Here is a 25,887-nt window from a genome sequence, read left to right as displayed (position 1 = left end):
CCTGCAAGTCCCTATGCTCACTAAGGGGCTAGTAAGACTATCTTTACTGTCCCTGCCCTCAAGGAGCTTATAGTCTAATTTAGGCAATAAGCACCCAGATAAAGATGATCCATACTAAGGTGTTAGAGGGGTCAAAAACCCTGAGAAATTGGAGACAGGAAAGATCACTTTCACCTGGGGCGAAGTGTTAGGAAAGGTTTCACAGAGAAGGTAACAATTGAACTGAGACCTTAAAGGAAATGAAAGACTTTCACAAATGGAGATGGGAGGAGGGAGAATTGAATCCAGGCATGGGGGTCATTAGAATTAAAGTCATGAATCCTAGAGAGAACAGGATAAACACGGATGAAAACAGGTCCAGTTTAGTTGTAACTCGAAAGTATTGAAAAAGGAGTGATATAATGTGGTTGGACAGGTGCTGGAACTGTATTGTAAAGGGCCCTGAATGCCAGGCTCAGGAGTTTAAATTTAATTCTATAGATTATGGAGAGATACTGAAAGTTGTTGAGTACATCACACCTATCAGATTGGCTAACATGACAAAACAGGAAAATGATAAATGTTGGAGAAGATGTGGGAAAATTGGAACATTAATGCATTGTTGGTGGAGTTGTGAAATGATCCAACCATTTTGGAGAGTAATTTGGAACTATGCCCAAAAGGCTATGAAAATGTGCATACCCTTTGACCCAACAATAGCACTTCTAGGGTTGTATCCCAAAGAGATCATAAAATGGAAAAAAGACCCATATGTACAAAAATATTTATAGCAAAGAATTGGAAATTGAGGGGATGCTCATCAATTGGGGAATGGCTGAATAAGTTGTGGTCTATGAATGTAATGGAATACTATTGTGCTATAAGAAATGATGAACAAGCAGACTTCAGAAAAACCTGGAAAGAATTGCATGGACTGATGCTGAGTGAAATGAGCAGAACCAGGAGAACATTGTACATAGTAACAGCTACATTGTGCGATAACTAACTTTGATAGACTTAGCTGTTCTCAGCAATTCAAGTATGTAAGACATTTCCAAAAGTCTCATGGTGGAAAATACTATCCACATCCAGAGAAAGAACTATGGAGTTGGAATGCAGAGGGAAGCATACTATTTGCTTTTTTTTTTTTTCTTCTTGTGGTTCCTCCTATTGGTTCTAATTGTTCTGTACAACATAACTAATGTGAAAATATGTTTAATAGGAATGTATATGTAGAGTCTATATCAGATTGCAAGCTGTCTTGGGAAGGGAGGTGGGGAAGGAGGGGGAGAAAATTTAAAACTCAAAATCTTATGGAAGTGAATGTTGAAAACTAAAAATAAATCAATTTTAAAAAAAGAAAGTTGTTGAGTAGTAATAATAGCTAGCATTTACAGAGACCTTACAAATATTATCTCATTTGATCCTTATAACCACCCTGGGAGATAGGTGTTATTATCTCCAACTTTCCAGTTGATTCCTCAACTCCAACTTTACAGTAAGGTAGCCAGAGATTAAGTGACTTACTTAGGGTCACCCAGCTATTAGTAAGTGTCTGAGCTAGATTTGAACTCAGATCTACTCTGACTCCAGGCCTAGCTAACCACTGAACAACCTAACTGCCTATGACATGACCACATCTATGCATTAAGAAGATTATGTTGGCAGTTTTGTGAAGTATGTACTGGGGGTGGGGGAAAGGAGTAAGAGAGGGGAGGCAAAAAGAGGTGTCCAGGTGATGGATAATAGGAACGTGAATTAGGGTGGAAGCAGAGAGAGAGAGACAGTGGAAAGGACCAGATGCTAAAGTTACTGTTGATGGTGCATTTATTCCCTCATGAGCATCACAGTTAGAATGTTGTAAGCTCATTGAGAGAAAGGATTGTCTTTTATTTCTCTTTGCTTTGCCAGAATTGCAGGGCTGGAAGTAGGTCTCTACACAAAGTAAGCACTTAATAACCGTTGACTGGAATTCCATTGAATTTAACAAGTTCAGGAGGGAGGGGCTCAGGCAGGGTTGGGGCTGCTCCCTGCCCCATCTTGAGGGACCCCTGAGGATCCAGAGTTTGAACAAAAAGGGCAAATAGGCAGATGATGGAGGCTGAGACAGGAGGAGCAGGAATCATTTGGAGTGCCTCGGGACACTGGATCCCCCATTCTCCTGCTCTCGAAAGCGGGGGGGTGGGGGTTGGGTGGGTAGTGCGAGTCAGACTAGCAGCTAGAGTCCGAGGGTTTCAATCTTTGCTGCTGAAAGCGAGTGACCCTAGACTAACCCGGCGTCTGGACGCAGAAGTCGGTAGGAGGCTGTGGCTATCGATCTCTCTTCCCTCAGCGGCCACCGAGAGGCGCTCGGACGCAAGGAGCTGGACTGGATCGTTGCCAGTGTAGATTTGGAGGAGAGGGATTGATGATTAAGACCTGCTTTTGCCATCTAGGAGCAGGAGGTCTGGAGAAAGGGACCAGAGATCGGGAGTCAGGGCTGGAGTGGGAGGTGGTTGGAGGGATAGGGGTCCCGAGGGCGAGGTGCATAGGCTGGGCCTCTGGAATGGAGCCCAAGGCCAGGATCGGTACCCAGAGACGAGGATGCCGGGTTATATTCAGGGCCGCGAGGAGAGTTCGCGGGAATTAGGTTCTCTTGTAGCCGCTCACCCCCACCCCACGTCCCCAAAGCCTCGGTCCCTGCCTCGGCCCCTTCTTTTATCCAGAACTATAGAGACAGCTCTGTCCAGGCCAGCGTGGGGATTATCCTGGATTATAGGGAGTTCCGGGACCTGGGATAAGAGGACTGCCACAGTGCGGGAGCCCAGCGACTGGGACTGCTGCAACAGCTTCTCTTCCCTCCTGGAAAGCCTTCCCTTCCCCGGGCAGGCTCTGGCCAACCCCCTCCTCTGGGCACACACTCCGCACCCTTAGAGTGGCGAAGAAGGGGGAAGGATTCCCTGGGGAGCCCTCGGAGGCCAGTGGGAGGGGTTGCGGTAAAGTAGGGGAGGGAGACCGAGAGTGAACAGAGAAGGGAAGCGAAGGAGGGGGCGGGAGGGAGATTCCTGGTCCAGACAAAAGCTGTTGGCGCCCCTCCCCCACTCCGCCCCCGGCGGCGGCTCTGGCGGGCTCCATTCATACTTGGGGGGTTTGCGGGGGCGGGGTGCTGGGAGGTGGGAAGGGAGCGAGAGCAAGAATCTCCTTCCCCCTCCCCATCAAGCTGTCAGTCCACGGTAGAGGCAGCGCCGTGCGGACACACACACACGGGCACGCACACTAAACATACACATTTTACACACTCACGCTCACGCTCCGCAGGGACAGACGCGGGGCTGGCCCCGGGGCCTTGGGGGGAACAGAACCACTGGGCCCAGTCCGAGGTAAGAGGCCGCTGCGGAAAGCCCTGATTTGTCCCCCAAACCTGCTACCTTGGGGATGTCAGGATCTGGTCTGCTTGTGCCGGGCAGGGAGCCCAGTCCCTCCACCAGCCACAGTCTCCCTCCCGCCTGTGGAGGGGGTGGGAAGAGGAGGAAAAGGGGATGGGAGGTGGGGGGCAAAGCGTGGAGTGAACTTGGTGTGTGTGTGGTGGGGGGTGGGCTCCGAGAGGACCTGCAGGAAAGGCTCAGGGAGAATGGAAGGAGACCAGAGAGTAGGGGTGGGGAGACTGAGTGAACCTGGAAGGGGAGGCTCTCAGGGGACAGGACTGCAGTGGCTCTGGTGGACTAAGGGAAAGAGTCTCTTAGAAGGGTGACTCTGGGAAAATTTGGAAGGGGAGACTTGGAGGTAACTAGAAGGGAGGCTCTGAAGCACGTGTGGAGTGATAATCTGGAGGGAAAGGCACTGAGGGGGATGTTGAACTCTCCCAGTCCCTTGGCCTTCACTCCTTGCACCCATCTGAAGCTAAAGGGGTTTGGACTCAGGATAATGTGTGTGTCAGTCTGAGAACCGGAGAAACCCACCCTGCAACTCCAAGTTCTAGGCTAGGTAGTGAGTGTCTGAGCCCTTAAAACCATCCTTTGGGGTTCCTTCCTCCCAATGATTCCATCCCTAGTTCCAGGCATTCTTCATAGAGGGTCTGGGAAGACTGGTCCAAACCTGATCCTCTGGACAACCTGCTTGCCATTGAACACACTGACCAACAGACAGAGTCTTCCACATTTGCTCCTGAACATGCATAGTCCACTGCTCAGACACAATCGGCATGCTCTCCAACATTTGACAGACGCAGACACCTAGATGTTCTCAGCCTCACAAGCAGCTGGGGTTGGGGATCAGCATTCTTACCTAAGACTTTCACTGCTTTATCCCAACTCCTCTGGGCACGGGGAGGGAGCACTTGCTCCATCTCTTAAAGTACCCCTGACCCTTTCTCTTCCCAGACACAGTGTCTTGATTTTATAAGGTCTGAAGAGATGCATGCCCAAGGAGGGGAGAAGGCTGCCCCTCCCAAAGACTGCAAAGATCTTTGAGGTAGTTACCCCTAAAGATCAACTCATCCCTTCAACCCATCTTTTTTTCTCAACTGTAAAGTATCCCCCAATAGTCCTCACTTCAGTCCTTCTGCCCCTTTAGACCCTTTCATTCCCTTCAGCCTGACTCACCCAGCCTTGAAAGCTTAGATTAGCAAGTCCAGCCGGGAAGGAGTTAAGTTCTGAAGGGCCCTCATACCCGAGTCCATCCTGATGCCAACCCCATCAACTCCGCCTCCGTTTTGCCCAGCCATCTGTGCCCTCCAGTGGCCTACCCAGCGTCATCCCCGGACTCCAGCGGTGACATCCGGCTAGGGAGGGGGACTGTGAGGAGCAAGTCTGGAAGGGAGGAATGGAGCAGTTGGGCTAGGAGGTGCGGTGTCCGGATCACTCCAGCTCTCTCCTCCCTTCTGTCGCTTTGGGGAGCCTCATACTCTTGCAGGTGCTGGGACAGTGCTTCCCTCCTTCCCTTTTATCTCCCTGCATTCTGTCCCTGAGCAGACTGGAGAAAGGGGGTGAGATGGGGATTTCGGCCCATACATTTCAGTGAGTGTTGGATCTCTGCGTACATCTCTGTTTATCTCTGTATCATCTTACCGTCATTATCCTTTCTTTTTCTCCAGCTAGGTCTCTTTCTCTCTGATTTTGCTTCTTTCTTTGCTTTTCTCGGTCTCTGTCTCTCTCCCTTCGTGCATCTCTCTCCCTGCGCCCTTCTCCCTCTCTCCTTTGTATCTCGATATCTCTCCTTCCTGGCATTTCTCTTGAATCTCTCTTTGTCTCTGCCTTTCTCTGTCTCTCTGTAGCTCTCTCCCGCTACCCCCCCCCCCCATCCACAGTCACTTTCCTCCTTCTGCTCCACCTTCTCCTCTCCCCCTTCCCCAACCTGGCTTGCCCGATCCACTGCCTAAACCATCACGAGGTTGGCCATAGAACCATCTAGCTTCCTGCCCAGTCTAGCCCACTCTGTAGCACCAGCTGTGGGGACCGCCCGGGAGGGGCACTGATGGGGAGGGGGTCTACCAGTCATTCCTTGGGATATCCTCAACTGGGAGAGCCCCGCGGGGAAGGAAAGCAGCATTGACGCCACCCAGCACACTCTGCGTCATCCGTTCCCGCGGCAACCACAGGCAACGTCACAGCACACTCCTCCCCCTCCCCCAGTAGGGGCCTCATCCATTCTGGGCAGGGGGGCGTCACGCTTCAGGGAAATGACATCAGGGGCAGAGGACATAGGGATTCCTCTGATATCTCGCCTTGGGACAAGAGGGGACTGGCTGGCAGGGGGCGCCCGAGAAACAGGGAGAAGCCTGGGAATGGGGGAAGGGAAGGGTCAGGACATGGCCCGAGCCAAGAGCGTTCCACTTTGGAGGGAACCATGGCCTCAGGACGGTAAGAGGCTAGTAGGAGGGGGATGAAACTTGGAAGACGTGGGATTACCACGTTGGAGGGGGACTTGGCCTATTTGGGGCTGGGGGAGTAGAACACGCTTACCTGCGTGGGAGGGAATTTGGAGTGGGTACAAGGCCTTGTGGTGAAGGAACAGGATATTGAGTGAGAGCTCTGAACCTCCTATCAGTGGAAGGGGTACTTGAATAGGAGAGGACAAGGTATTCTAACCATAGCCCCACTCTTCCTTCTTTCCTTTCTTTTTCCTTCCTCCTCGCCTTCTTTTTTTTCCTTCCTTTTCTTCTTTTTCTCCATCTTTCTTTCCTAGGAGCTTCCACGCTCCCTCCAGGCTTTTGTCTTGGGGGCTCCATGGCCCCTGCTTCTTAGGGACCGCAGGATGAGAAGAAGCCGCAGTTTCTTGGCCGTGGCTGTGAGCGGAGACGAGGTGCGCTACCCGGCTCGGGTGAGAGGGGGCATGGGGTCCCGGGGCCGGGCACAGGTAGGAGCTTGGACACAAGTTTCAGAGGTTCTATCAGTGCGCCCTCTGTTGGCCACTCCCTTTAAAAGCCTTCCCACGCCCACCGCCCCTGTCTTGGAATCTGGGATCCCAGCCTGTGCCACTCGAGCTTCAGGTAAACAGAACAAGTCTGGGCTGGGATGCCAGGGTAGACTTCCCCAGGCTGAAGGAGCTCAGATCACGGCCTCCTCCCTGCAGAGATTAACTACCTCTGCCTCAAGCCTCTGTATGGAGCCCCCAACACTGTCCCTGCTGATCTTTTTGGAGTCTGACAAGAGAGGAAAGGAGTGGGCATACTGGAGACGAGCTATTCCCCTACTTTTAAGGCCAGTCTAGGGGCGGAGCTTGAAGCAGCTAGGGGCTCGAGATGCAATCAGTGACTAGCTCTCATTTAAGGAGTGTACCGATTTAAATTGGATATATATCCTTCCGAGATGTGCAATTCCACGAATTTGGATTCAGATGGAAACACGGGCATTCCTTGGGGAGGGAGGAGAGAGGACGAGGGGGAAACACGGGCTGGGATACGATCCAATCCCCAATTCCCATCCTGCCCTCTGCAGAGGCCAAGGGAGGCTGGGGAGTCAAGTCGCAGTAGACTCTCCCATGCAGGGGGCAGCATTCTGGGCGCTGAGCTGCGTCCTCGTCTCCGACTCCGCCGCCTTTCCTCCGGTCCCTACGGTCCGGGCTGGGTGGATCAGGAACCTGTTGATGTAGCCCCACGGCCTCGGCCCAACACGCTGGCGCTGCTGATACCGCCTCTCATCTCAGTCACCAAGGCAGAGCCTGACAGGTAGGGAGGAGGGTGGAGGGCAAGGGGGAGGGAAGGGAGGCACTCTCTCCTGGGAGATTCCAAGCTAGAAGGGACCTTAGAAATTTAGTTGAACCCCGCTTTATAGAGAAGGAAACTGAGGCCCAGAGAGGTGAAGGAACTAGCTCCAAGTCACACAGGTAACACAGTTACACAGTTATTGGAGCCAGCCCTCCAATTGTTTAACTCCAAACCCACTGCCTTTCCCCCCCCCCCCCCCACAACACTGACGCCCGGCTTTGGCTCTTTCCCTAACATAGTGGAGTCCATGGACATGGTGGAGGGTAGGAAATAAGGGAAGCCAAGGTGTATGTATGTATGTGTGTTGGGGGGGGCAGGGGTAAACCCAGCCCAGCCGTACCATTAACAACCAGAGCAGTTTTGTTCAGTTTCCTGAACGTGGGACTGCTCATACTCCTATCCCCCTGATTTTCAACCCACTGGCTTTTCTTCTGCCAGGGTGCATGGGGTCTTCCCTTTGAAACCACGACTAAAACCATCCTGACATGTTCAGGAGCTGCAGCGCTCAGATCTAGGCTGGGCCCTCTCAGGATCTGACTTACACTAGGGGAATCCCACTCATAAAACTGAAGGAACTTTGGAGATCATCTTGTCAAAGGTGGGGAAACTGAGCTCCAGATTAGGGAAGGGAATAGCTCAAGGTCACAACGCAAGTTAGTACCAGAACCAGACTTAAGAGTCCAGGTCTTCTGGTTCCTGATTCACTATCTTTCTTTCTCCTGCACCTTCCATTGGATGAAAAGAATAATTACATTTGTCTTACATTTCTAAACAATTTTTCACTTCACAAAGTGCTTTCCTCACAACACTACTGTGTGGTAGTTGGTATAAGTCCAATGTCTGATCACTATTGCTTTTTTATAGATTAGAAAGTGTATGTTACATGATTTGTCCAGTCAACAAAAAACATATTATGTGTGCCAAACTTTGTGCTGGTTTAGAGATACTAATTAAGGCTTTATCTCTACTTTTATGGTTCTCAGTCTAGTAGGGAGATAAGATAGTTAGTCATACATTCAATAAACCCTAAGTGTCCCCAGTGCGCTAGATACTGGAAGTAATATAGTTTAGGTAAGTCACAGCCTTATATGTATTATATGATAAGTATATTAGGTGCAAAACAAGGGATATGTGAGGAAGGGGGAAAGACCATGGCCCAAAGGTGGAGCATCATGGCCATTTTTGCATCATATGGGATTCCTTATGTACTATGGGGGACTGAGGTTGAACTTGGGAACAATACCTGTCAAACTGGCCTTAGGCTCCTGGACTAGTCGGGAGGAGAAATTGACCAGCCAGACGAAGAGGTGCACTTTTAGTGTTCACCTGCTGCAGACTCTTATTGTCATTTCTTGTCCAGGAGTACTTTGCTGATCCTCTCATCTCTGTGATGCAGTGGGGGGGTGGGGTGAGGAGGAGAGATATATACAGGAAGGATGGCTCTAGTCTTTTATATGGCTTTAAGTGACTCTCCCCACCCACCCCACCACCTCCACCTTGAAGCCTAAGTTTTGCACCCCTTGATAGTCAGGTAGATAACCTCCCCAAAAGTGGGGCCTTAGTCTCTGTAGTAGGGAGGGGTGGAGGAAAGGCATTGCTGAACCTTGATCTCTAGCCGTGTACGACTTGTAAAGACCTCTCAGTTCCTCTGCAAACCCCAGTATCATTTTTCTTCCCTCCCTGCTACTAATAGGTCCAGAAAGGGGGTACTCTCTTTTCTACACTATGCCTCATTTATTGACACTACCAAGGCTTAATCTCAGACCCCCAAATCCAGACAGTTCTATGGGGCAGGGACATGAATTAGGAAGCCTGTTTCAGGACATCTCGTCACCAGTTCTTTTGTCCTCTGGTCGGGGGAGACTCTATTCCCTCTGAAGGGTTACCATGTGGAGTTCTGTCCCTGTGTGAGGAACAGCCCTCTTTAGAGTATGGGAGGAGTTGGGATTGGAAACAGATTCTGGCTCTGCCTCGCTGTCCCCACATCTTGGCCCTTTCTTCATAGGCTTGAGAGCCCACCACCTCGATCCCTTTTTGTTAGAGGGAGCGCAGGCCTTATTTGGAGGGGGGGAGAGAGGGGAGAAGATAGGAAGGGAAGGGGTGGGAACTAGAAGAGCTTTGTGGGGGATGAAATCGGTCTCCAGCAGTAGCAAGATTGGCAGCTCTTTTTATAAAAGCGCTGGAGGGAGGGGGGGCGGGAGTACGGGTGGGGGGGATGGTACAGACTATTCCACTGCTTCCAGAGGGAGGGAGGGAGCGAGGGACGCGCAGTAGAGATTGGACTGGGACCGGGGGAAGTAGTGTAGATAATGTAGGTCCGCAACCCGCGGTAGGGCTGGTAGGGGGTCCTGGAGCTGGGGGACTGAGGACTTAAGGACCATGGCTGCAACCCTACTCGGCTCCGCTTGACTTGGCTCGGCTCCTCAGGGCGCAGGGGGCGGCGGGGAGTGAGTGAGTCACGGCCTCTCCAGAATTAGGCGCTGCAGGGGGTAGGGTGGGGGTGGGGACATTCGGTGGCCTCGGAGCGGTGGTGGTTGGGGTGCGATCCCCATTTACTTCTCTGGAAAGGTCGTGCTTTTCTCCGGAGCCTGAAGGCTCCTTCTCCTCTCCCCAGTAGACCAATAGAGTCCAGTTTACCCACCCTAGCAGAGAAGAAATGATCCCCGGAGCCCGACAGCCCCGTAGGGGAGGATTTTTTCTTTTTTTCTTTTTTTCGGAGCATCAGATATAGTGCCTCAGTTTCCCCTCTTCAAGTTAGGGAGTCCCGGCAGGGACCGATAAATTAGTGTTCAACGAGCTGAAGTATTTCCTCCAGTAGGCTTCTTCCTCTTCCCACTCTAGACAACATGCACGCCCAGACACACACCCAGACCCACGCATGGGCTCATACACACACATCCAGTCACACAGACACACACATATACTACTTACAGTCACACACACCAACAAAAACATACAAGGTGCACACACATGCACAGGTACACACGCGGACACACTCAACAATCACATTCCCATCAACACACGCGGACATACATTCAAAGACAGTCACATACTCACAGATGGACACACACGGTCCCGTTAAGACCTTCGGCCGTTGACTCCGCCCCCTTTGACTGACAGACAGAGGACTGATAGACGGAAGTTGAGCTTTTCCCGCATCGGTTTACCAAGTTAACTCCTTAGTGCCCGCACTTGCCTGGGCGGTGTTGCAGAAAGGGAGGGCGCTGAGCCCCCTCCCACTCAAGCGGGTGGGGTGGTGTTAGGCTGGGTAGGGAGAATCGCGTGCGTCCAATTGAGACCTATGAGGTGAAGGGAAAGATCCATCTCCGTCTAACCCCCAGAGGGCTAACCTCCTCCCACCCCCAAGTTAAAGCTTGGGGGCTGGGGGCGGTGCTGACAGCCGGCGGTGGCAGCTATGGCGGCAGCGGGGGCGGGGCGGGAGCGCGGGGCGGGCGCGGAGCAGAGCGCGGAGCCGCGGACTCAGTAAGGCGGCGGCGCCGCGGCAGCAGCTGGGCTGATTTGGACTGTGGGGCGCGGGGCGCCCTTTGGGACCCCTGAGCCCCAGGGAGGAGGGAAGAAGGCGAAGAGTGCCTTTCCCGGCTAGCCCCTGCGGGAGCCAAGCTTCTTGGTTCAGGGTTTTCTCAAGAAAGCCCTGGAGCCCCAGAGAATCTCATCCAAGCCCAAAACCTTTCAGCGCCCAGCAGCCCTCCCTGCTGCTGGCCCCCGCAGTGACCCGTGTCTCTGTCCCCCTACTCCGCTCTTCCCGCTACCCCTGGACTCTGTGTCCGGAGCCCCTGAGCTGGCACCTGCCCGCCCTTGTTGGTTCAGGGGCGGGATGGCTCGGGCAAGGCAGAGCGCAAGGACTCTGGCCTGGGAGCAGGGGGCTGCGCACCACTGAAAGCCGGGGTCCGAGAGGGAACCGGGGAGGGCTGGATACGCGGAATGGAGCCGCCATCCTGCTCTAAGAAGAGCCTGTCCCTGTCGCTGCCGGGGGCTCGGGATGGCCAGGCCACGCTAAGGCCACCCCAGCACCTGTGGCGCCAGCCACGGACCCCGATCCGGATCCAGCAGCGTGGCTACTCTGACAACACAGACCGCGAGCGCGGAGCGCCGGGGGCACGAGGGGAGCCGGAGCGCGGGGACTCTGAGCGGGAGCGGGCCCCGCACCGGCCCATAGAGCGTGCTGATGCTGTGGACACGAGTGACCGGCCTGGCCTGCGCAAGTCCCGCATGTCCTGGCCCTCTTCTTTCCATGGGACCTCGGCTAGTGGCAGCAGCGGCAAACGGTAAGAGCGGAGGCTGGAGCAGGGCGCCGCTTTGCTGGTGAAGGGGGAATTTGGGCAGATCGCTAGGGGGTGCTAGATGCCTGGCATCAAGGAAGCTGTTCCAGGGTTTCAGCGATCTATTGGGGTCTCAAAAAAAAAATAAAACCGTTTAATTGAAATTAGGACCACTTCACTGTGATCTGTGCTAGCTCTAACTTGGGGTTCCAGATCATGGCGATGGGGTACCAAAGATGTTGTATTGGGATTTGGTACACAGCTCAGAAATCTCATCGAACTATGTTAGTATCTGTAGTCTCTGTTTAGGGGCCCTAGAGGGCGCTAGATTGGGCTCTGGGGTCATTGCTGAGCCCTCCAGAGGCTATATTGGGGTACTGGGGCGCCGTGATAGTACGATTTCAGGGTCCTGTGTCGTAGTCTGTGGACGTTACTCTGTAGTTTCAGGGGGCTTTAGAATAGGGTTTGAGGTTTGGATTCTGGGGCTTAGGGGGAGGGTCGGTAAGTTTCAGGGACTCGGGATGTGCTGCTCGAAGGGTGTCTGTATGCTGGTTGAAAGGAGAAGCAGCCGTGAACGATAGATATACTGTAACTGGCCAGACTGGAGAAGCAGCCGCGTCTGGACGTCTGGGCAGTCAGCAGTAGCAGCAGGAAAAGAAGCCAGCGAGGAGATATGGAAGGAACTTAATGGATAGAAATAGAAATTGAGGCACCTTTCCTAAGGCGTTTGTGCCCAGTATGGATGCTCCTTAGGGCTGGGTGCTTGGGTCCCTGGGTCCTGCCTCTGGACCGGTTCGTGGGCAGAGCTTTGTGTCTCAGTTTTTGCTCAGGCTTCCTGCAGAGCGTGTGGTGGTGGTGGTGGTGGGGAAACTCGGGACTGGACAGAGGAGGGCAGAACGGAGGGCAGTGCTGAGAGGGATCCAGGCTCTTCCTGAGGGCTGCTATAGCAGAGCCACCTCCCCTGCAGGGGTTCGGGAATTTCATTCCCGCTGTGTTATTGTAGATGCAATGAACTCGGAGTTCCTGTAGAGACTGTTTCAACCAGGAGGCGCTGAGCCTCTTTCCCTACTTCGGGGGGGGGGGGGGGGGGAGTGGGTGGGCGGCTGGATCTGACGGATCCTGTAGACATTGGGGGTGCTTAGCCTACACCCGGGGCTTCAATGTAGAGTTCCCTATAGCTGAGGCAGGTAAAACACTGCAAGGGGGTGGGGGGAATGGAGAGAATTCTGTCCGGTCAGCGGGCTGAAAGTGGAGATGAGAAAAACAGGGACATCTCTTTCCGGACCAGGGAGTGTGGCAATTGGAGTTTCTCTATCTGACTGTCTTCTGTTTCTCTGCCTACCTCTGTCCATCTCTATATCTATCTCGATTTCCCTCTATTTCTGTTTCTTCTGTATCTGTACATTTCTGTATTTCTGTCTGCCTCACCTTGCCCAAATATGTCTTTATCTCCTCCCTCTTGTTCCAGGACTTTTGTGCTCACAGCTGGTGGCAGGCAAATAGGTGCTGGTTTCAGGGGGCTGTCTGGAAGAAGGGGAATCAATCTACTTTCCACTAAACTTAAGCTTACCCTGATTGTTTTTTGTGAGGGCGGGAGCAGGGGACCAGTGTTCTCTAGGGGTGACGGTGAGCCAAAGTCCTCTTACTGATATCGCGTTAGGGAGATGAAGGGACTTACCCCCGTCAAAAGACAAAGAGCCCCCCCGCCCCAGCGAACCCCCAGTCCCCATACACACTGGCACACTAACAGGGATGTGAGACTGTGATACCGAGTCCCCACCCCCGCCCGCCCCCTAGCGGGGCTGAGTCACTGGCTGACATTCCAGTCAGGAGGCAGATGGAGCCCGAGAGAACTGCACAGGGAAGGTTGGGGAACGTGACCCCTGCTCGGAACCTGAAGACGGGAAAGACAAAAATACAAAGAGAGCGAGCGAGAAAGACACAGATGGCGATTTGGGGAGCCCAGCCTTAGCACAAGGTTCAGAGACAGATGTAACCCCAAGGAACAGGAAGATTCCTAAAGCAGGGCCTGGGCGCCTCGGAGCAAGAGGCGCAGGTAGACAGGTAGACAAAGTCTCTACCACCTCCTCACTGGTGCAAGTCTGTGGGGAAAGGGAGGGGCAGCCTCTGGAGAAGGAAGGGAAGCGCTTTGGGATACTAGACTTTGTAGACTTTGCAGGTGCCTTGGGTCGCATCAAGCTTGAGACTTTTGAGTCCTGCCTCTGCCTCACTGTGTCATTGTTTCTGCTGCTCATCTTCCCCAACCCCTGCAAGTGTCTTTCCTCTCTCTCCTCTGAACTCTCTCCAGAGAACCCTACTTTTCTATCCCGTATTTGGCCCCGCCGTCCCTAGATTTTTGGCGTCCCCTCGTGGCCACTGACAAGAGGACAAAGGCTTTCAGTCTGCTCGATTCAGCGAGTCTCCTTGCTCCCCACTCTTTCCCTTCATCCCCGGGAAAGCCCCGCAGACCCCCCACCCAGCCCTCTCGCAGCCTTAGAAACTTCGGCCTTGAGAAGGAATGCTTTATGGTTGGAGTCAGTAACCAGTGATTTTGGAATCAGGAGCAAGGGATCCTGGAGCCCCACTCTGTCAGGAAGGTGTGCCCCCCCCATTAGACTGTGTGATCCACTTGGCTTGAGTTTGAGATGTGCAAGCCTTAGTTGGGGAGGGCTAGGGATTTGTGGGAATCAGTGGAGTAGCTGGTGGAGGAAGGGAGCTGAATGGCTGAAATTCTGAAAATCGTAGAATTTCAGAACTTGAAGGAGCTTGGGCTTATGTAGCCCGAAGTATTATTATTTTTTTTTAACAAAGGAAAGCACGGAGACCTAGAGGGATAATAAATACCTTGCCCAGAATCACTGAGATTCTAACGGACAAGGTTAGATTCTATCCTAGGTCCCCAGTTATTTCACTGGAAATCCTTCTGCCCCTACTTAAAACGACAGCCTCCTTTCCTCTCCAGCCCTGACAGGAGAGAGGCAGTCTGTGGGGGAAGGTGCCCCCCATCTTGGGTTATAAATAGCCATCCACATTGGAGATGTTTAATCTTAGCAGGTCCCCAAACAGCTTCCTGTGCCAGCCAATTCCCAGGCTCTGGGCCATGGAAAGATGGGTACCCCAAGTCTCTCCTCCTACTCTTTTGTCCCTGAGCCTGAAAATCTACCATTCAAGATTCAGTCAAAATATGTGTGTGGGAAGATCTCAGGCAGGAAAGAATTAGGTTTCACATCTGGCCTGAGTCTTCACTTGACTAGCTGTGTGAAGATAGATCAATAAGTCCCTTTGCCCCCTCTGAACCTCAATTTCCTGACCTGTGAGATGGGGTAAGGATAGGCCTCTCTCAAGCTTGACAAACCTTGAAATAATATTTTTTCTCCTCAACCTCTATGGGAGAACTTCATGGACCTCACTGCAGATTGGAGAGCTGAGACTATCGGAGGTGTCATGATGTTAAACAGATTCTTCACTCTCTGGGGTTTAGCCTAACAAGAGGTGTCTCACAATGCAAACATCCCTAGGAAGGGTTATAGGTATCCCCAGGGGAGCCCAGAGCTGCTAGGTGGTGCAATGAATACAGCACTAGGCTGGGAATCAGGAAGATGCATCCTCCTGAGTTCAAATCTGGCCTCAGACACTAATTGTGTGATCCTGAGCAAGTCACTTAACCCTGTTTGCCTCAGTTCTTCATCTGTAAAAATGAGTTGGAGAAATGGCAAACCACTATAGGTGTTTGGCAAGAAAACCCAAAATGGGCCATGAAGAGTGGGATGAAACTGAAATGACAGAACAAAAGGGATGTCCAACACTGAGATGAAAATTGATAGTGAGAAGACATAGGTACCCTGTGGTAAAGACAGACCTGAATGGAGGTGGGGTACAAATCCTGGGACTTTGGGTCTGAATCTGGGTTATACATAGGGTGGCGGGGGGAAACTATGAGTTACAGGATCAGTAAGGGAGAAGTGTAGTTTTATGAATTTTGCATTGGGCTTAGGGTCAGCAAGATTGGAGTTCTAAGACACCCTTAGATACTTACTAGATGTGTCTTCCTGGACAAGTCACTTAAATATCTTACCCTCAGTTTCCTCCTCTGTAAAATGGAGATAATTTCCCCTCTTCACAGGGCTGTTGTGAGGATCAACTGAAATAACATATGTAAAGTACTTTGCAAACCCTCAAGTTCTATGTAAATACTAGCTATTATCATTAGCCTGAGTTTGAAGCCAGAGGTCAATGTGTGGTTGGGTCAGTGTGACTTACATAGGTCATTCTGTGGCTGGTCTGAGAGTGTAGTTAGAATTAGACTTAAACTGGATTAAAGGCTCAGTCTAGTACTCAAGAATGGAGGAGAGCTAACTGACCTTTGTGGGGATCAAACCATAGACCCTAACTGCACTAAAGATCTCCTTGATGCCTCCTGCCTGTGGGGAGGTGATTCTGAGGTTTCTAAGACTGTGCCAGCCAAGGTCAAACCCGGACAGGTTCTACCAAACTGGAAAGGATTTGAGTAGGGAAGGCCTGGGTGAAAGACTGCTTGTCCATCCTCTGAGACAGCCTAGGTAAATTCGGGGAAACAAATCTCCAGGATAGTTGCAATTAACGGATCGTACTTATTGACTTGAAGATTAAATTATAGAGAGGTCGGGATCTGCGCTGATGAACGAATAAAACCCGCAAAATCTACACGTATTGTAGTACAGGCTGCACTCAAATGCAGCTGGGAAGACCCTGGTCTGAGCAGTTAGGTGGAGTTTGAAGCCCCTGGCCTGAAGGGGGAGTCAGGGGCACACACACCGAACCGTTCTCGGGGAGCTACTCTGGTCGAGCTCAGGGCCTAAAGTAACGCTTCTGAATCCGAGGCCATCGCTGAGCCCACCCTGACAGCGCCTCACCGCAACTGCAGCTTCGCCAAGTCCGGCTTGTATCAGGCGCCCCTGTAATGAGAATATGTCGGCGGGGTCCTTTCTCTCTGTTCGGGGGCTGAGGCCCCGTTGGGCCCCCTTCTTCCATTCCAGTCCTAGCAGACTGGCCTTCCGCTTTTCCAAATACACGGTCGGAGGAGGAAGGAGGCTGGCTGGGTGAAGGCTGTCCCTTAAGCTGCCAGAATGGATTCAAGGAGCACATAGAACCCTGACGGAGTACAGAGGTTTTGGGAGTCCCGAGGCCGTGTCTAGGGTTGGTAGCCCCGGGACAGTACTTTAGACTGAGAACTGGCGCTTCTGGGGGCTTCCTGCTTTGAGCAGCTCTTTTCCTCGACCCCCCTAGTCTGCCCCTCCAGAAAAGCCGGAAGGGCTGGAGCCCGGGGCTAGGTGCAGGGCACTGGGCAGGGGATGGGGCGGAACAGCACAGTTGGAGGGCCCCAGCCAGGGCTAGGCGGGGCTGCGGGATCAGACCTCCCCTCCTTGTCCTCCCCACTCCCCCCGCCCCCCGTTCCGCAAGCCGCCGGCTCTAGAGGGGAGGCCCCAGCGGAGGCAGGGAGGTGGCCTGGGCCCACAGCCAGGCCTCCAGCCGTCTCTCCTGGGCCCCACGTGGCTGTTCCGAGGACACCGGGCCCAGGACCCTCGCCCGGCCATGGCCCGGGGGCCCAACCTGGGCCGGATCCCGAAGCTGCTGCTGTCAGGCCCGGTACTCAGGCGGGAGTCCGAGACAGAGGACGAAGCTTTCCTGCCGGAGTCATCCCCGGGCGGGCCCCCGCGCCTTCGGCCCACGCCGCCCCACTCGCCTGTCTTTTTCTTCACTAATTCCCCGACCTTCCGAAAGCGGCTGCTGCCCAGTCGCAGGCTCCGGGACTCTCACCGCCAGGCCCGGGTGCGGTAAGTGCGACCGGCCCGCGCGTCCCCCCAACCGAGCCCTAGCCCGACCCGACAGCGGCCCACAGCCCAGTCTGGCCTCGGGTGGGGTACCTGCCTGGGGAAAGTTCTTCTCGGAAGCGGCGGGAAACTATTGCCCGCCCTCTTTCTGCTGCCCGAGAGAGAGTTGGGAAGGAAGAGAGGCACCCTCGGGTGGGAAGGGCGAGACCAGCCCTGGCCCTACAGTGAGGCCAAAATAGCTGAGGTCTGACCTTAACTGTGCTGAAAATGTTTCGTTCATCCTACTTTTCATCCCTCCGCGACTGGAGGTCACCCGGAGCTGGAAATCCAGACGCTTTGATTGTCCTCCCCATACCTCGGAACTCTGGGCGCTCTTGTAGCCCCTCCCTCTTAGTGCACCTGCCCCGGTATTAGGCACCGCTAGCCCGAATTAGGGCAGCGGAACTACGGGTGCAGGGACAAATCCGACCCGCGGGTGGGGTCTTTGGAGACTGAGCTGGGCCAAGACATTTCCCTTCCCTCCCCTAAACAAGGGACCGAAACTCCGGGAGAATCGAAAGCCTCATGGGGCGCGTACGGAGGCCTTCTGTCTCTGGGTCCTTGTCTTTCCGTAGTCTAAATCTGGGTATTTGTCTCCCTGTGTAGTCTTCGAGTTGAATTTCTTGCTATAGTTTACGGGAGGGGACTACGTCCAAGTGGAGACATCCCCTAGCTCTGCAGTTGGCCTGAGATTCTTCCTTCCCCCAACGGGGAGAGGACCTGCAGAGTAGCAAGAAGCGATGAGGTGGGGACCCAGCCCAAATCCCTCGGCATTCATTGCCCTTAGGCACAGCGGAGCTCGGGCGTCACCGGGAGGTTGGGGGGGGCGGGGGGGGCGGAGACTCTGGCCGCCGCTTGGGGGAAGGGCTATAATAACCTGCGGTGATGGCCCCTCTGGGGCCAAGGGTTGGGGGAGCTGAGGGTCTCTATGGGGAGTTATGACAGGAAGGGGAGCAGGGCATCGGAGCTCCAGGGAGAAAGTCCAAGTCACTTCTCACCCGAGGGACACCCTACAGAAGCAAACTCCCCCAGCAGGAGCAACCCCCTTCCCCGCCCCTAAATCCTCTCTGGGTGGGTCCTTAGGGAGCGGAGTGCGGTCACTCAGAGGAAAGTTTGCGCTTCTGAGTGAAGCTTGCTGAGGCTCCTACCGGCTCCAGCTCCCTTGGAGCGCTACGCTATGCTCCAGGTTCCAGGACTCCTGGGTCTCGTCCCGTCCCTTGGGGGTGACCCTGGGCTGTTCTCCTGGCCCCTCCTGCCAAAGGCGGGGCCACATGTCCCAGACTCTGGCGCGTCCCCTCCGCCCTCAGGGCCGCTCTCGATCACAGACTTGCGGTTCCACTGACATCTTCTGTTTTGGGGCTGAGAGGAGCCGGACCCGCGCCGGAGTCCCGGCGCCAAGCCCAGCCCCAGCCTGCTCCCCCTTTAGCACCCAGCTTCTCCATGCGCCGCTCCCATGTTCTCTGGCTCCTGCCCACCCGGCTCCCCGGGGGAGGCGGGGGCGCCCCCGGCCCAGCCCCGACCCCAGCCTCGGCTCCCTGCCCTGGCCCTGGCGCTGCCCCCAGCTGGGCCCCTGACTTTCCTGGGTGCCGGCTCTGAGCCTGCTACACACTTCTCCTTCAGCGACGAGGACATTCGCCGGCACCGACTCACCAAGTCCGTCAGGTGGGTGTCCAGCCTCGTGGCCTGGACCTAGACCTGGGCCCTGCCAGGCCCAGACTTTGCCTGCTCTGCTTGGGGGAGGGAAGGCCTGAGCCCTTTTTCAGCCAGCAGAGAACTACCAAGCCCAGGCTTTGTTACCCCATGTCCTAGGCTTCTCAAACTCTCCCCCCACCCCACTTCTTACAGTGCCCAAGCTACAGCCCTGGCCCTGAAATCCTAGCTTGTTGGGGCCGAGGTATTGGAGAAACCAGAGAGGGGAAGATTCTCTGAGTATATTTAGAGTCCAAGAGAGGGAGGCCTGAGGGAATGGAGGAGGAGAGAGGGTCTGCTTTGTAGGGGCCAATGGGGACTTGGAGGGGTCTGAGGGGCCTGAGAGGGGCTTAGTGGGGGAGACAAGAGCTGAGGCAACAGAGGAGGTAAGTGGACTCAGAGAAGTAAGGCAGGGACTGAGAAACTCAAGGGTTGGGGAGGTGGGGAGCAGGGGCCAAGGGACTTAGAGGAAGGGCACCTGGATTCAGAAGACTGCTCCTTGTAAAAAGAATAGTGGAATCACCAGAATCAGAGGATGTCAGATCAAATCCCACCTTTGGCCTTTACCAGATGTGACCTTGAGCAAGTCATTGAACTTCCCAGGGCCTCAGTTTCCTTATCTGCAAAGTGAGGGTTTGGACTAGAGTGACCTCTCAGGTTGTATGCAATTTTAAGTCTTTAATCCTTTTGCCCTGGTCACCTTCCCAATGGAAGGAGCTCCTGTACTAGGCTTCCAGTGGAACCACACTGGAGGGGAGCTGACTCTGCAGGTTTTAGGTCTGGGTCTGTCTAGATCTACCATGCTAGCCTTAAGTTTTCCCCAACCCAGGAACAACAATCCAGTCGCCTTAAGAACTACTCAGCTGACAGGCAGCAGTAGTCTCATAGGACACAGAGGCCCAGCAGTTTCAACACATTGCAGTCACATAGCAGTCTTAGATACACATGAGGACAGAGACAAAACAGTAGTCTCAAAAACAGACTTTGTCATACACAGACACATTGAATACAAACTTAGAGCGGTGACAGAAAGTCATACATACTCAGAACAGACAGCTACACACTCAGACTGCTGTCTTGAAGACATAGCAGCCATATACAAGCCACACAAAAGTCTTGGGGACACAAACATAGATTCAGCCATTGAAATTCTGCCCCCCACCCCCATATACTTGTTTTGTAGTCACTACACTGGGAACTTCCTTGGGGTCAAGTCAGACTCAGGAGCCTGGGGGGGGGGAGGGGCCATTGTAGTGGATGGGGAAAGGGAAAAAGGGGCCAGTTTGGACAGCTGAAGCAGTGTACCAAGTATTCATGCATTCCTACCCCCACCCCAGCAAAATTTGACCTACTGGGGTGGGTGAAGAGAGAAGGTCAAATGGAACCTGTATGTCAGAGGCTGAAGGAACCAGGAATTCAGGAAATTTGGGAGGATAGAGGGGAGATGTCAGAAACTACAAGTAACTCAGTTATCTGTGCTTAAGGTAGGGGGAGGAAAAAGGGAGAGGGGGTGTTTGCTGGTCAAATTCAATTCAGTTGATCAGATAGTTATCACCTGTGCCCTGTGCTTAGTTCTAGGGGAAAATACAAAATTTAGATAAAATACACTCCCCCACATTCATTCAGCTTAAAGTTCAGTGGAGAGATAAAGCACAAACGAGGGTAACTGGAATATACAATACTCCAGTTACAAATGTACAAACGTAAAATGAATTAGAGAGACTAGGCATTTATATAGCACCTGCGATGTGCCAGGCACTGTGTTAAGGACATGCTCTTACAAATATTATTTCATTTGATCCCCACAACAATCCTGCGAAGTAGGTACTATTATTATTCTTATTTTACATTTGAGAAAACAGAGGTTAATGAACTTGTCCAGTGTCACTCAGCTATTAATTGTCTGAGACCAAATTTTAACTCAGATCTTCCTTACTCCATTCCCAAGGCTCTATCTACTGTACCACCATCTACTGCCTCTAGGAGCAGATTAGGTGCTATGTGAGTTACAAGTGAGAAGGGGGAGATCAGGGAAGCCATTTTGGAGGTGGCATTTAAGTTGGGCTAATATAAGTACATGAATGCATACATGTTCAGTATGAAAAAAGGGGAGAACAGTCTAGGACAGCCTGAACAAAGGTATGGAGGTAGTAGAATACAGGACATGAAGCAAAATGCACAGCATAGGAGATACAAGTAGGTTTAGGCCAGATTGTGAAAGGCCTTGAAAGCTAGCAAGATGAATTTGAGTTTTACTTGAGAAACAAAGAAGAGTCTGACAGCAGCATGAGAGATGGATTAGGAAGGGGAGCTAGTGTAATCAGGAAGACCTACTAGTTTAGTGTAATAATTCAGGCCAGTGAGAGTTAGCTCATGCTAGGGCAGTGGCATTGGAAATAGAAAGGGGTGTGTGTGTGTGTGAGACAGAGAGAGAGAGAGAGATGAGGTGGAATTGAAAGTTTTGTCAAGTGATATGGGAGAGGAAAAAGACAAAGATAAGACTTGATGGTCAGTGGTGGTGCCACAGACAGAAATAGTGAAGTCAACAGGAGAAGCAGCTTTGGGGGCAAAGAAAATGAACTTGGTTTTGGACACACTAAATCTAATACCTAGGGGAACAGCTACATGAGTCAGAGAGGCAGGGTGAGAGCTTAGAACACTGGTCAGGACTGGAGCTGAAGATTTAGGAGTCAACTTCAGGAAGGTAGTAGTGGAAATCCTGGGAGGAGTGAGCGGTGTCATTGCCAGAAAAGAGCATGTGAGAAAGAGTAAAGATTGAGTAGCAGAGCCTTTGGACCAAAATACAGATACTGCCCCAAATCTACATTTGGAATGAATGAAATGGCTTCTTTACCTTCCTTAGCTCTTTATTGGGATAACATTACTGGAGAGCTAGGTAGGCTGAATGGAGAGGACTATCAGAGCAGATGGACAGAAAGGCCTGAATAAAGACTCCCAAGAACAGCCTCTATTTGTTTTGATCTCTCCACTGGGGGCTACATCGTAGAATAAATTTGCTGGATTTAGGGGAAACCTGCAGAGAGACTTTGGAATCTCAGATTGTGAAGGGGGAGATTGGGTGATGGTGGCATAGAACATCTCCATCTTCCCACCTTGGAGTCTTCCCCTGTTCCTGCCACAGGGCAAGGTCCACAGATTCTAAATCTCCATCCCCTGTCAAGGAAGTTACCAATCCTTCTTCTCCTGGGATCAGACCTTTCCCTCTCAAACCCAACCTGATCACAATTTACCTTCCTCTCCCTCACCAGGCTGGGCTGGCTCCTGGTTGTGTGGCAAGGACAGGGTTAAGAGGAGGCTGAGCTCCTGGAAGCATAAACAGGGGGCTCATGAGACCTTCCCCCCCCTACACCTGTACCTAGCCCCAGGGCTCTGGAGTGCACAGACATGGGCCCCCAGGGGAGGGTGGGGCAGGCGCCATGCCAGGACTGAGCTGGGCCAGGTGCCAAGGCCAGGACTGAGCTTTCGATTCCTTTTCTCAGTCAGTCAGGGGCCAGTCCTCCCCCCTTCTCCAGGAATAGTCTGTCTGTCTGTCTGAATGTCTGTCTGTCTCTTCCTTTGTCTAGTACTTCTCTCTCAGACTCTTTTTGAGTCTCTCTTCGTTTCTGCCTCTCATACAGTTAGAAACTGTCCCTCAAACTTTTTGCTTGTCGTTTCCTGTGGTTTCTTGGTCTGTCAGTTTCTGTCCAGTCTTTGTCAGTTTCCCTCTGTGTATCTCTATGTCTGTAGTGTGTGTATATGTGTGTGTGTGTGAGAGAGAGAGAGGCAGACAGACAGAGAAAGAGAGACAGAGAGACAGAGAGAAAATCTGACTATATCCCTAGTCTTTATAAATTTCACACTCATTCCCTGCACTTTTCCTCTAGCAAAAGCCAGGATGGAGCCTAGAGAAATAGTACCAATTGTTCCTCAGTGACTTGGAAGGAGGGGCTAGTTCCCTGGTCACATCCTTTGTCGCATCCCTAGGCTCTGGGAGTCAAGAGAGACTTAGAAACAGAGAACCGTAGAGATTCAAGGACGTCAGTGAGCATCTCATTCAATTCCCTGATTATTCAGGTATAGAAATGAAAGTCCACATCAAGGAAGTGACTTGGTGAGGTCCCATGATAAGAATGGCAAAGTCTGGGACCAAGCCAATTCAATTCGAAGAGATTTATTAAATATCAACTGTGTGCAAAGACTGGTGCTAGGACTAGGGCTCAAACCCTCATCTCCAGACTCTTCCCATTCTTTCCTCCTTCCAAACCTTCCCACTGATTGATTTAATCTCTGAGACCCTGAAGCTACAACCTCCCTGCTCTGATGCTTGCTTTTCCATGCACACACCCCTCCATAATAATAATAATAGCTACCACTTATGTAATACTTTGCAAATACTTTATAAATATTTCATTTTATCCTCACAACACAACCCTAGGAGGTAGGTGCTATTATTATTTACATTTTACACAGACATGGAAAGCGAGGAAGTCAAAGGTTAAGTGACTTGCCCAGGGTCACACAGCTATTCAGTGTCTTGAGGTTGGATTAAACCCAGGACCTCCTGACTCCAAGTCTAGCACTTCCCATGGCTCTACTGCACCACCTCCAGGTTCAAGGGGAGCCCAGCTCAGTCAGTGGGGTGGGTGGGAGGTGAACATTTTGGCTCTGGCTAGAAAAGAGCCCCTGCTTACCTTCTGTCTATCCGTGTCTCCCGCCAGTTGTCTCTTCCCCATTTCTCTTGTCTCTTTGTCTCTAAGTGTATCTCTGACATCTCCCATTTGTCTCTCCCCCGGTTCCTATCTATATTATTGCCCCCGCCTCTTTCTCTGTTGGTCTGTCCTTTTCTTCATCTGTCTCTATTTCTCTCCGTCTGTCTCTCTCGGCTTCTCTGTCTCTCATTGTTTTTCTCCCCATCCTCTCCCTCTGCCTTTCTCCTTCTCTCCCTGTTGCAGCTTTGAGGTGGAGAATGGGCCTTCCCCATCCCCAGGACGCAGCCCCTCGGACTCGCAGGCGAGCCCGGGGCTGGTGCTGCCCCCCAGCGCCCCCCAGAGCCAGCGCCGTGAGTCTTTCCTGTACCGCTCAGACAGCGACTATGACATGTCACCCAAGGCCATGTCCCGAAACTCTTCCATTGCCAGTGAAGTGTGAGCATACCTCCTCCTAACTCTCCCCAAGATCATCTAGACCCAACACCCCAAGCATGATGAAACCTTCTTGTCTGTAACCTTCCAAGGCTGTATACCCACTATAGCCCCTAGTCCCAGTGCCCACCTTTCCCATCTCAGATGGCCTCCCCATTGGCACAGTTTACGGGTGTGGGAGACCTAGCTCCCCAAGTCTCTAAACTCTGACCTTTGGTTTCTGATACCTACTCCCAACTATGGTTTATTGCAGACATGAAGACTTGATTGTGACACCCTTCGCCCAGGTCAGTTTGAAGAGGAAAAGCTTGAAGGGAGTAGCGGTGGTATGGATTGAGCTACTCAAGAAAACTATTCAGAGAGAGATTCAAGCATGACAATCAGGGGGTTCCACATACTCGGGACTCTTCCTGAATGCCAGGGCCTGGCCCAGTGGCCAGGAGTTTCATTGATCACCCTTCTTATGCCACCCCAGGTGCTGGCAAGTCTAAGAAGTGTCCGAAGCAATTTTTCCCTTCTGGCCAATGTACCAGCCGCTGTTGGCAACAAGTGAGTGCCCAGCCTGGGGGGTTCCGGTGCTCAGGGATCCTCTTTGGTGGGGTGGGGCTCATGCCATGTCTGTTTTTCCCCAGGAAGTCCCCAATGGGCAATCAGCCAGCAGTATGCAAGGCCACACTCTCAGGTAACAGCCCTTGACATGGGAAGAGGAAGGAGTGGATGGTGAGGGCCCTGCCTAAGGTGGACCCCTCCTGCTATGACACTTTGCACCAATCTAATGCACTTAAAAATTTTGCCTAGTGTAGTTTTCTGCACCTGCATTATCCCCTATCAGACAATGAACTCCATGAGGGCAGGGGCTATAGCTTTTCTGAACATTGTGTCTCCTAGCATAGTGCCTTGCAATGAACAAATATTTAAATGTTGAATGAAAGAATGAACGTTGGCCCCTAGACAATAAGCATTCAGGCGCCCAAGCCAGGTCTTGTCCTCTTACCCTGAACAAGGATGGGGCCCAACCATCTCCCCTAGGAACAGCCTTGATCTTGCTACCCCAGCCCTTTGGCCCCTTGTCATTCCATGCCCCTCCACTCCTCAGAGGAGACATATCAACAGCTGGCCCGGGAGACCCTGGAGGAGTTGGACTGGTGCCTGGAACAGTTAGAGACAATGCAGACATACCGGTCAGTGAGCGAGATGGCCTCCCACAAGGTAAGCCTGTGGGTACTCGGCCCCCATGAATGAATCAATCAATCAAAGGACTCCTTGGCACTGCCAGGGTCTCAGAGCTAGGCTGTATTGGGCTCCAAGACTCATGCACGTGACTAGGATTCTGGGTCTCATGTACTTTTCCCCAGCTCGAGGACAGAGGTGATTTCTAGGATCCTGAGAATGAACAGCAACCTATGGGCCTGGCATTGGGGGTCCTGTGTCCCATCTGATCCTAGTGTGCCCTCAAAATGAGACTCTGATACCCCAATACCAGTTGAGAGTAACCCTGGACCCAGAGGGGCTTCAGTTTCCAGGGGTAGGGGGACAGGTGCACAGGGAAAGTAAGGAGCAAAGTTGCCAGATGTAAAGCATTTCTTAAAGTCAACACATCACTTAGGAGGTGGCCAAGCTCTGTGTGTGTGTGTGTGTGTGTGTGTGTGTGAGAGAGAGAGAGAGAGAGACAGAAGCAAGAGACAGGGAGGGGAGATAGAGGGAGGGAGAGACAGAGGCAGAGACTCAAAAGGAGGGAGAAACAGAGACAAAGCGAGGAGACAGAC

The 25,887-nt window shown here is 52.4% G+C and overlaps 1 protein-coding gene across 1 annotated transcript; it reads left to right on the top strand.

The window, feature by feature from the left end:
* Nucleotides 1-17,013: 17,013 nt before the first annotated feature.
* LOC114040356 (cAMP-specific 3',5'-cyclic phosphodiesterase 4A-like) lies at nucleotides 17,014-25,330 on the top strand (the record flags this gene model as incomplete). The annotated part of the gene is made up of 6 exons (XM_027858447.1): nucleotides 17,014-17,255; nucleotides 23,933-24,124; nucleotides 24,375-24,408; nucleotides 24,597-24,670; nucleotides 24,754-24,803; nucleotides 25,218-25,330. Coding segments are annotated over exons 1-6 (705 nt in total), but the record flags the coding sequence as incomplete, so codon positions are not given.
* Nucleotides 25,331-25,887: the final 557 nt, after the last annotated feature.

The sequence above is a fragment of the Vombatus ursinus genome, unplaced genomic scaffold (assembly GCF_900497805.2).
Source record: "Vombatus ursinus unplaced genomic scaffold, bare-nosed wombat genome assembly UNPS02013000.1, whole genome shotgun sequence".
Classification (NCBI taxonomy): Eukaryota; Metazoa; Chordata; class Mammalia; order Diprotodontia; family Vombatidae; genus Vombatus; species Vombatus ursinus.
The sequence above is the reverse complement of the archived record's forward strand: the minus strand, read 5'-3'. Positions and strand labels throughout refer to the sequence as shown.